This window comes from Lepisosteus platostomus, chromosome 11 (genome assembly GCF_059453375.1).
Source record: "Lepisosteus platostomus isolate fLepPlt1 chromosome 11, fLepPlt1.hap1, whole genome shotgun sequence".
NCBI classification, from domain to species: domain Eukaryota; kingdom Metazoa; phylum Chordata; class Actinopteri; order Semionotiformes; family Lepisosteidae; genus Lepisosteus; species Lepisosteus platostomus.
In genome coordinates, this window is record NC_142621.1 from 9927324 (window position 1) to 9938859 (window position 11536).

Sequence of the window (11536 nt, forward strand, 5' to 3'; positions counted from 1 at the left end):
ACTCATTTTGTGGAGACTGGAGCTGACGCTTAAATCCACTCAGACACGCAACAAGTATAGCACTTAAAGTCACTGTGTTGTTATAGCTGAGTTATAAAGTAATGGGCCTGATTCTTCAAAGATAAAGTAATATAAATATATAAGATTATTTTCTGAAAGAGGACTATTGCTAGTAATACAAGTAGTACAAAGTAACAATAACATGTCATTTGGAAATGTACTCCACGAAAACATAGTAAAATGCAGTATATCGCAAATACCACATAATAAAACAGTAATTAAAAAGGTATGGTAATTGATCACTATTTGCTGTGAGAACCTTATGCAAATTTACTATGTTAAACTTCTGTGAGGGCAACAACTTTGAATCAGTTGCAGAAAACACAGTTGGTAATTTATAGCACTTCTCTGAGACTTGGAAAATAATATTTGTATTTTCTATTCAGCTGATGTGATTATTTAATATTCAAGGGGGAATGCAGAGAAAACTGTCTGTTGCCATGGCTTTTGTGGGAGGAGCAAAGGTAGTAATTCTGGATGAGCCCACGTCTGGAGTTGATCCCTATTCGAGACGTTCAATTTGGGACCTTCTACTGAAATATCGCTCAGGTAAGCTCAATAGCTACCTCTACTGGTAAACATCTGAAGTTTGCTCTCATGAAAATAATGGAGACTTTATGCCAGTACCAGTAATCTTAATAAATACATATTAGATAAAAAGTTAAAATAACTTCCGGTACTTACAGAACATTATTTTTAATTTTTATAAATGTAGTCTGCTGTTTTTATTTAATATGTTCAGAATGTTTATATAAAACTTTAATGATTGGGTTTAGGATAATTCAAACTTTCTCTATGACATTTTGAATGATTTGTCTGAAATTTAGCAGACAGTTTTGCCTGATTCTGATGCTGAATCTTTTTTTAATTAATTTATTTTTGATTAGCTCATCTTCATTGACATTGTAAATCACTTATTGATAGGAATAGGTTAAGAGCAAGAGATTGGTTTGTGAAAACAAACAAATGCGCAGACTCTTTGATGGCAAATGAACTGCTAAATAGTACAGCCTTTAATGCTGTTTAGTTATAACTGTGCATTACAGTTGTATTTTAATCCTGTGCCTATTGAAATTGGTTGTTATCTTCACATTAAGCAAAATATAATGTTGTTTTAAAGATGAAGGGACAATTACATTGTTGAACATGTCAAATAATCTATTAGACTCTTAAATCCTACAATCATTATTTGATTATGAGCTGAGCATAAAAGAATTGGCCTGCAGAGTCATAGTTATAGTTATAGACTCTTATAGGAATGGTATACTTAGATCGACTACCACCTGCTCTTTTCTTCTCTAGGCAGGACTATCATTCTGTCCACACACCACATGGATGAGGCAGACCTCCTAGGGGACAGGGTGGCCATCATCTCCAAGGGCCAGCTCCTCTGTTGCGGCTCGCCCCTTTTCTTGAAGAATTGTTTTGGCGTCGGCTTCTACCTCACGGTGGTCCGCCGAATGAAAAGTCTCCAACCGGAAAAGAAAAGGGAGGAGGTGATTGTCTCAGCCTTGCCACAATTCCTCCTGACTGCCCCACATTCTTTTCTTGAGTTTTCAGTCTTTGTCTACAGTGCTGACCAAATGTCAGTTTCCGTTAATCTGTTTACTGAATATCTCCTATTTTAAGCAAGGGATAAAAGGAGGCCTAAAAACCACGTGCCCTGAATGATTTTGACAATCATCAGGTTAATGTTAAGGATGGCCTTTAACCTCCTGTTTTTTCAAATTTAGAACGAGTGTGACTGTAAAACAGATTGTTCCTGCTCGTGCTCAACTTGTACAAGGTTCAAAGAAGACATTAAATCTCAGGCGCAGACCCAGGCTGTGGAACAGGAGCTGGATGGTAAGAAAATGCAAAGACTTCAACAAAATTTCTTATTAGCCCAAAAGCACATTTTAAGGGAAAATTAAACTGGTGTGCTATACGGTGTATGAGTGTAGCTCTGGAAGAGCCTGAATATATTTTCTATTGTGTCATAGTCAGTCTGAACATCATTTGCTTTTGGGCATGGACTTTTTTGTTGAAAGTATTATAAAGTGATATTTTAAAATAGCTGTCATCCAAAACAGTTTGATCTTGTTTTTTAAATATCTGGGATTCATTAATACATTTAGGTTGTCAACTCATTTATATGGGAATCATCACATCAGTCATGTTTGTGTATTGCAGGGGATGTTGAAAGTATAACCAGCTTGGTCCATCATCATGTTCCAGAAGCAAAGCTGATCGAGATGATTGGTCACGAGCTGACGTATTTGCTGCCAAACAAGGGTTTCAAGCACAGAGCTTACGCTAGTCTGTTCAGGGAGCTGGAAGAGACTCTGTCTGACATGGGGCTCAGCAGTTTTGGAATCTCAGATACTTCACTGGAGGAGGTAAGTGCAGAGCGGCAGAGTTGGTTGACCTTCTTCCACACAAATAAACCAAATAAAATGTTTAAGCCTGCTTTATAATTTCAAAGACTTTAATGTCAAAGCACATACTTGTGTTAGGACCATAATACAGCATTACGCTCAGTACTCACAAATGTATTGGACCAAATATGTTTTCTATTCTCGGTCAATTAATAATATTCTATGAATGTTCGTAATAACCAGAGATTTTTGGGAGAGTCCTCAATGGGGAAAGATGGTCAGTTTACTGATTTATTTAATCATTATTTAATTCTTTGTCATCCAAAAACGTGATTTTGGCTTATTATTGAAAAATAACTATATTGATTAATTGAGATGGTAGAAAATTCTTTCTCTGCAATTTCTATAGGTTTAATAATGCCTGAGATAGTGCTCAGTCAGCCCTTTTCTTCAACTCTGCCATCAGATTGCTGTTCCATTCTTAGATATGTTAATTCCGTATAGCCTCATCTGAATAGGGTGTATGTAGTGTTCAAACATTTTATAGCTAAAGCCAATTGCAACCTTATGGAATAAAATAACTCCTGTTTGATTGTTCCAGATATTTCTGAAGGTCACTGCTGATAGTGAAACTTCCAGCACCATGGCAAATCCAGGTAAATAAAGTGGTTAGAGCACATATATTTTTTACGGTATAACCCCCACTTACATATTTTTATGGTACAGTGTTGAAAAAAAAGGTTTTGTTGAGGGATATCACAAAATACAAGTTACTGTGGGTAAAAATAGCAAACAATCAATAGATCTGCATTCCTACACTGGCAAATAACACTTTCAGAATTCAGCTATAAACTCTGCATTGAATCTATTTAACCAATGTAAGATTTAAGGAAATTAAAAGAGGTATAATATGATAGAAATGTTTTCTTTAATGTTTCCTGTTCATCCTTCTGTGTAGTAGAAACATTTCTTCCCTCCTCCTCTTTCCTTATATGTAGTCTGTGATGTCTCTGTGTCTGATTTTTGTGTTGTGTGTATTTTGTCGATTCCTAATCCAGAGCAATGGATGCTACAGCAGAGGAAATCTCGAGCAAGTCTTTCAGGAGAGAACAAAGTCACAGTTAATGTTGAAGTACCAGAAGGTGAAGAAATAAACAGTATCCTGCTTTAGCTAGATATCTAGAGCGAAATGAAAGAGAAGCAATACATACAGTACAACATGAATCACTTGAAGTGAGATTTATAAACTATGGGATAGCTTTGTCATCTACAAATCTTCAGAAAACATTTGAACATTATGAGTTATAAATACTTAAGGCTATCTACAAACTCTTTTTGGGGGTGTTGGAACTTTATTAATTCTTGTAACTTTTCTGTCCTGGAGAGAGAGTATATCTTTTTTAAACACTGTCACTTTCAAATCGTTGTCCAGGTTTTTCTAATACTAATATAGCGGAACTTGCTAACCATTTAACAGGTTACACAGCTTGCTCCCATGTATTTCTGCCTTCAAAGATATCACCTTGGAACTTTTATAAATACAGTTCTCCCATGGTAAAGTGTAGCAGTGCTACTTAGTACATTTTGAGTAGTGCTAAAGCAAAAGATTTTACTTATTTCTGCAGACTGAAAGGGGTTTGAAGTTTGAACCTTGTGTATTTGCCATCCCTCTATAAGGATTGTAATGGTATATTCCAGCTAATCCTTATTCCCTCCTAAAACCTTTATAGAACCTATTTGTGTTGATTTGCAGAGACCAACGAGGTCAAGTCAGCAGTAAATGGTCAAAGGGGCACTGGAGATACCCACTCTGATGCCAGTGATGGGAAAGGCTCAAGACAGATCAAAGGGTTAAGCCTGGTCTTGAAGCAGTTCATTGCCCTGCTGATCAAGAGGTTTCACCATGCTACCCGAAGCCACAAGGATTTCTTTGCTCAGGTAGAGCTGTTTTTTTAAAATTAGTATATAACACATATTATTGCTTTTTTGTCGTGCATGTGTATTGACTTATAAGCTACTGGGTTTCATTGCATTTTTGTACAACAAAAGTCTTAGAGGAGCAAGTTTAAAAAGTCATAAGCTGGTCAGAAGAGAACATAAAAGTGAAATGATTGAACTACTATGCAGTTTTTTTTGCATACATCTCATTTCTGTTGCCTAAACCTCTTGTTCAAAATCTTTTTCAGATTGTTTTGCCAGGAAACTTTGTCCTTTTGGCTCTGTTTTTCACTCTGATTGTTCCCCCCTTTGGTGAATATCCCAGCCTAACTCTGCATCCCTGGATGTATGGGCAGCAGTTTACATTCTTTAGGTATAAACTAAATTAAGAGGGTTACATGTGAACAATAAAAGTCTTCAACAGCTGAAGAATTGGTGATTTTCAGGTTGGAGATATCTGCAATCCCTAAAATTCAGAAGCCTTTGATATAATTAATTTACAATCCAAGCCATATTATAGAACAAAATGTGATATAATTTGAGATGCAAACCCGAAAGAGAGGCTCATAAACTAAAACAATACTGAAGCAGACTCCATTGTATTGCATATTTAAAGAGTATAAAGTTTTGGGATCACTTGTGTTTAAGGATAGTTACAAATTAGTTGAAATTCAGCTTTACCTATTAGGATTGAATGTAGAGTTCAAGGCTTCTGTAGATTCAGAAATAAAGTTTTGAGTTCAGGAATTGTGTGCTAAAATGTTTGGAATTACATTGAAATTTTAGATCATGGTAAAGTATTAATATTAGGAGTGTTCGTTTGAATTGTCATTAATACCTCTCTATTATTGCTGACTTCACAGTAATGAACAGCCCTCAAATGAACAGATTAAATATTTTGAAGATGTGCTATTAAATAAACCCGGATTTGGAACACGCTGCATGCAGGATGAACCACTTGTGTAAGTAGGGTATTAGAAAAAAATATCCCCTCTAAATAGGCTTTTAACTTCTAGTGACCGCTTAACAAATCTATCAAAAGCAAGCAGAGTGAAAATTAACAGTGATCTCTTCTTTAAAAAAATAAGACTGCCTTTTCCAGCCAGCTGTAATTTTACTTTGTCTTTGTAAATGACTCTTTATAGGAACTACCCGTGCAGTAATATCACTACAGACTGGGAGATGCCTCCCGTGTCCCCAGTGGTTACAAACATTCTCCTGAATCCCGAATGGACCCCTCTAAATCCTTCACCCAGCTGTCAGTGCAGCACCAACAAGAAACTTACCATGCTTCCGATCTGCCCTGAGGGAGCAGGGGGTGTACCACCGCTGCAGGTAAGTTGACTACTGTTTTGTTTCCCCTCTTTTCCAGCTCCAATATTCTACTTATATTTCATTTTCTCAGACAACACCACCTTTAACTACCAGTCAAACAACTCAGTCTTGTTTTAGTTTTTTTCACTTTATGCTTTTTCTTGAACTTTCCCGAAAGCAGCTTGGAATTATATAAAGTGCTTTTCAGAGGATGAAAACAGAAAAATCAAGCTTCAGGCAGTTTTTGCTTCCAATATTGTTTTTTGAAATGGGTTATTACTGGGTGTCTAAGGTGAGCATCATTAAAACCTTTCAATATAATCCTTTCTTTTTCTTCACAGAGAATTCAGCCTACTGGCGATATTTTATTGGACTTTACTGGTAGAAACCTGTCTGATTACCTTGTCAAAACTTATCCCATACTCATCAAGACCAGGTACTTTCTGAATACATCAGCAACTTTCTTTTGTGCAAACCATGTCTTAGTTAAATACAATTTTACTCTGAATCACAGTTCAATCATATCCATTTCAGAAGAGACATACTAGACCTTTCAGTAGGATGGCCCCTTTGACATATTTTAGAATATAAAAACCTGCAATTATGTGTTGGTTCCATGGATCACTTAGAAGTTTTGAAAAGCACCAAATTAAAGGATCTGCATTTTATTATATACTGTGTGTATATATACAGGTATACTGAGGGGAATTAAAATCACAATAAGAGAGTATAGGAACCAATAGGATTTATCAGATTATTATTGCTTCTCAGTATATTTCACCAATCTCATTTTAATTCAATCACATTTTCTTTTCGTTTATTTCAGTTTAAAGAGCAAATACTGGGTGAATGAACAAAGGTATAGTATAAGCAAAGTTAAAGTATATGCAAAATGTTCACTGTGCAAAACACGCAGAAATAAGTACTAATAATGTCTATACCAGCTCCAAACACTTCCTAATATAGAAAATTGTAACATCAGATGTAAAAATATGGTTTTACTTTGAACTAAGTAAAATAAAGTGAAGGATAATGAATAATTTTAGATTTTTAGCAGATGTATTTAGGCTGCTGTGGGCAGAGTAGTGTAAAGTCACCATTGAATGTACAAGACTAGATTTATGAAACAATATGCAGCTATAGCTTTATGCAGGAATACAGCTGCATTCAAGAGTAACGAAGATTGCTTCATTAATACTCCAAGAGTTCAGGAAAAGGATCTGGCTCAAGTACTTAATGTTCTTCCACAGGTATGGAGGGATTACTTTTGGGGGACAGCTTCCCGTCTTGGACGTAAACCCCGAAACAATACAGGATGTATTTTCTCAACTGGGACATATGCTCAATGTAACGGGGGTAAATGTCAAGTTCTCTCTGCACTTTCAAAAAAAATTCCAAATGGTTACTAAATCTAAAAATAGATCCTTTTTTGCAATGGTTAAGCATGAATGCATATATACATTAAAAGTCTGATAACTTTAAATTATAATTAAAAATATTAATAAATATATTTATTGTGAATGGATATTAATTATTACTTACTGTCTTATAATGTTTTACTAGGGTAACTACACAAAGGCTGTTTTAAAGGAAATAGGACCTTTCCTTAAATACATGGAAAGTGAATATAATGTAAAGGTAGGTACCTCTGTGCATCATAGAGATTTTATTAATGACAAATCAGATTTTGCTCTTAATTAAACACATAGATTATGGTTCCACTAAACTTCTGTCTTCCAGGTGTGGTACAACAATAAAGGTTGGCATTCCATGGTGTCCTTCTTGAATGTAGCCAACAATGCAATCCTCAGGGCCAACTTGCCACCCGATTCAAATCTGGCAGAGTATGGCATTACAACTATCAATCATCCCTTGAATCTCACCAAAGAGCAGCTCTCTGAAGTCACTGTGTGAGTATCTCAGAATAATACTGTAAAATTACAACTAAAGAAATAATTTATAGTGGAGTAAATATAAAATAACACAAGGTTTCTGACAATGCAAAACAATGACTTCATATATATTGCAGCATCTTGCCAATGAGCCGGAGAGTAAGATAGTTATGAGCAAGTGATTAAACAGATTTAATTACTTCTCTTTCATTTTGCTTTTGTTGTGTGTTTAGGTGTGTGTTTTTAAAGTTAGAATATAAGTGAAAAAGAGATGAGCACACCCTATGTCAATCAAGCAAACCCTAAGAAATAAAAGCTCTCTGGCTGAAAGGTTAATAACTGTTTTTTTTCGTTAAAAACCATCTTTATACGATCAGTTTATGGTTGAATTGAGAAATATAACTTTGCAAGCATGCAAAGTGAAAACCTGAGCAGGTAGATACTGTATACACCCCACTAGTTATCAATGCTCTGGAGTAAATCACATTTTACTCTGAAATTCTATCTTTTAATCTGAGCTTGTACCTGATGACAAATTCCGTGTTGGCATTGCCTCATTTAGGCTAACTACTTCTGTGGATGCGGTGGTGGCGATTTGTGTGATCTTCGCTATGTCCTTTGTCCCAGCGAGCTTTGTTCTCTATCTTATTCAAGAGAGGGTCACCAAAGCCAAGCACCTGCAATTTGTCAGTGGAGTCAGTCCAATGATATATTGGATGGCTAATTTCTTTTGGGATATGGTAAGCATCTGTTATATAACTTTGAATTTTCCAGCACATGCCTTTTAAGGTCATTTACTTAATGCTTGTTTCTGCTTATTTTCCAGTTGAATTATTCAGTTAGTACTGCTATGGTTGTTGGGATATTTATTGGCTTTGATAAAAAAGCATATACCTCACCAACCAATCTCCCTGCTCTCGTCGCATTGCTTTTACTCTATGGGTAAGTCACCAAAATACTGAAATGATTCTTTAAGAAGAATGGAATTGATATGGAAAACTATACCGTACTTAACATGCTTTTATTGTTATATGTGCCAGAAATCAGTAATAGCTTCACCTTTAATTCCTAAACTTGTAAGATCACAAAATGTAAGCCAGCCTGAGTTAGCTTCTGTAAAAGCTTTTACATAGCCAGTGTCTCCCTGCATTTTATTTCAGAACCTTTATGGTTTTACCCTTAATAATACTAATTGATGTATGCAAGCTGCTCATTAAATACAGATTACAATGTCATTAACTCAGTGGAAAAGATCAGGGCTGCAGAAATTTGGATTGTTGTTGTACATGAGTTTGGTGGAGGTAGGAGGTCACAGGGGTTTTATGCTAGGAGATGGTATAAAAAAAACAATAAACTTTAAAACTGGCTCCTCGTTATCAAGTAAAAACTTCATGACAATAGAGGAAGTGCAGTCTACTTTGTTGTCAAAACCAAATGATAAACTCTGGTCTACCCAAATCCCCTGCCCACATAAAAGTTCTTAATACTTTTGCCTTACCCACAAATTACAGGCTTTGAGAAAGAAAAGAGTTTTAACATGTCACCCCTTTTAATTAAAGATACATCAATAACACAATAAACACTTCTTTAGATGAGAACTAATAAACTGCTATTTTAATTTCAAGTACATCCTCATTGAGTACTTTATTTTGCAGGTGGTCAGTTACTCCCTTGATGTATCCAGCTTCTTACTTGTTCAATGTTCCCAGCACAGCATATGTATCTCTATCCTGCATCAATCTTTTCATTGGAATCAACAGTAGTGCTGCCACGTTTATTTTAGAGCTCTTTGAAAATAACCGGGTATGTAGAAAAAAGTACTGCTTTTATCTCATAGTCAGAACTTGAAGTTGTCAGCCAGTGAAACACTTAAAAGTATTCTACATGCTGCAATGGATTTAGTTGTGTCCCAAAAAGAATTAGTTCCAGCACGGAGCGGAAATTAATTTGTGCTGAACATATACTGTATTACACATCAGTATCAAATAAATCTAATTTATATTTTGGAGTTAACAGCTCATTGATAGTTTTCAGCTTCAGACTTTAAGTTCTTTGATTTAGTTAGTTGAAAAGGTAACACTTTTTCTTGTTTGCAAATGCTCTGTTTGATGTTGCAGATGCTTTTGAAGCTTAATGACTTGTTGAAAAAGGTACTGCTAATATTTCCACATTTTTGCCTGGGACGAGGTCTTATTGACCTAGCCATGAATCAGGCAGTGACAGATGTGTATTCGAGGTTTGGTAAGTGTCAGTTTCTACATTTAGAATCAGTAGTATAAAATAACCATGACTCATCAGGAGTGGAACGTTGACATCTAATCAACTCATCCAAGTAATGCTTTTGGGAGTACCAGTTTTTAACTACAGCCCCTCTAACAAACACAACAGCTATGACTGTTCCTTTAAAGCTCCAACAACTAAATCAGACACAAACACAGCTCAATAATAATTAGAACAATTTATGGTTGTGTCTTCAGTTTTTGTGACGTGATTAGCAGTTGCTTCTTTATGTATTTTGAGATGTTTAAACTGTATTGCCTTCAGTGAACCATAAATCATAGAAAAAACATAGTTTAGAGCCTTTATGATGACAGACATTCTGAGGATAATTTTCTTCAAGGTATTTGATTTTTAATTAGCATAATTAAGTACAACTTTTAGCCAACCTATTCTTGTGTATTTCTACCCTTTTTATGCGTTTTTTTCCTGAATGAAGCATACTGTATACTAAAGCCTAGATTGGAGTTCTGTATGCTTAAAAGCAAATTCCTCATATTGCCGGTGTTTTACTGGATTTATCATTAATATATTGAGATATGGAGATGTGACTGATTTATGCTGATTTGTTTTATTTTTTGACTTTTGCATTAAAGGTGAAGACTACAGATTGGACCCTTTTAGCTGGAATTTTGTTGGAAAGAACCTTTTTTTCATGGCAGTTGAAGGCATTGTGTATTCCATTTTGAATCTATTGATTCAGTACCGTTTCTTTCTTAATCACTGGTGAGTTTACATTGAGGGGTGTCGGAAATTATTCTTTGAGTTTGGAAGATGTAGATCTTTTATTATACAGGAAAAGACACAGAAAATACAGACATCTGACAGCAGACTAATATTTATTGATGGGCATTCTGTTTTAATTGTAAGAAATTGAACATTGCATGTATTCTTCTAACTAAAGTGGAAATGTACTTCAATTTACTTATTGGGTTTTGGCCAGGCTGCTGGAGACCAGTAAGGGTACTGTCACTGATGAAGATAAAGATGTTGCAGAGGAGAGGGAAAGGATGTACAAAGGCGGAAGCAAGAATGATATACTCAAAATTAAAGATCTTTCAAAGGTAAAAGGTCAATCCTTCAGATGGTAGACAAATGTTTATTCAAAGAACTTATTTTGAAGACTGAGGTGTCCTTTTCTTCTCCCTGACTAGACATATATTGGCAGAAGCAGGCCAGCTGTAGACAGAATTTGTGTTGGCGTTCCACCAGGGGAGGTATGTTTCTTCCATACTGATATGTACAGTAGATTACATCTCCTCTCAAAGGACTTGCTTTGTACTTGACCTTCTTTTGTGTCTTTCAGTGCTTTGGCCTCCTGGGTGTCAATGGCGCTGGGAAGACAACTACGTTCAAAATGCTGACCGGAGACACTGATGTTACTTCTGGAGAAGCATCTGTAGTTGGTTACAGGTACTAGATATAAGCAAAATAGAGAAAAATCCCAACCGAAATCACATTAAGTTAAATATATGTTCTGTTAGTCTGCTAAATATTATTTTGTAGGATACTTGAATTTAAAATTCAATAAGAAACAATTTTTTACTAGTGAATAATAAATAAATCCTTATACTTACTGTACAAAGCGCGTTTCTGGACACTCCACTCAAAGCGTTTTGCAGGTAATGGGGACTCCCATCTACCACCAACCATGTATAGCCCCCACCTGGATAATGCAATGGGAGCCAAAGTGCTCCG

The 11536-nt window shown here is 35.6% G+C and overlaps 1 protein-coding gene across 3 annotated transcripts in view; it reads left to right on the forward strand.

Annotated features, from left to right (window-relative positions):
- Positions 1-11536, forward strand: part of LOC148651965 (retinal-specific phospholipid-transporting ATPase ABCA4-like) — a 47732-nt gene that overhangs the window by 31931 nt on the left and 4265 nt on the right. For 2 of the 3 annotated variants that reach the window (XM_088598343.1, XM_088598342.1), the window contains 23 exons: positions 472-609; positions 1363-1556; positions 1794-1905; positions 2233-2438; positions 3019-3073; positions 3476-3559; positions 4171-4355; positions 4604-4728; positions 5219-5317; positions 5501-5690; positions 6011-6105; positions 6496-6528; positions 6920-7025; positions 7233-7307; positions 7410-7579; positions 8124-8301; positions 8388-8503; positions 9217-9364; positions 9679-9802; positions 10435-10564; positions 10782-10902; positions 10993-11055; positions 11145-11251. In XM_088598343.1, coding sequence (XP_088454469.1) covers positions 472-609; positions 1363-1556; positions 1794-1905; positions 2233-2438; positions 3019-3073; positions 3476-3559; positions 4171-4355; positions 4604-4728; positions 5219-5317; positions 5501-5690; positions 6011-6105; positions 6496-6528; positions 6920-7025; positions 7233-7307; positions 7410-7579; positions 8124-8301; positions 8388-8503; positions 9217-9364; positions 9679-9802; positions 10435-10564; positions 10782-10902; positions 10993-11055; positions 11145-11251 — 2854 coding nt within the window. The remainder of the gene's footprint in view (positions 1-471; positions 610-1362; positions 1557-1793; positions 1906-2232; positions 2439-3018; positions 3074-3475; positions 3560-4170; positions 4356-4603; positions 4729-5218; positions 5318-5500; positions 5691-6010; positions 6106-6495; positions 6529-6919; positions 7026-7232; positions 7308-7409; positions 7580-8123; positions 8302-8387; positions 8504-9216; positions 9365-9678; positions 9803-10434; positions 10565-10781; positions 10903-10992; positions 11056-11144; positions 11252-11536) is intronic. The other variant, XM_088598344.1, reaches the window with a different exon arrangement.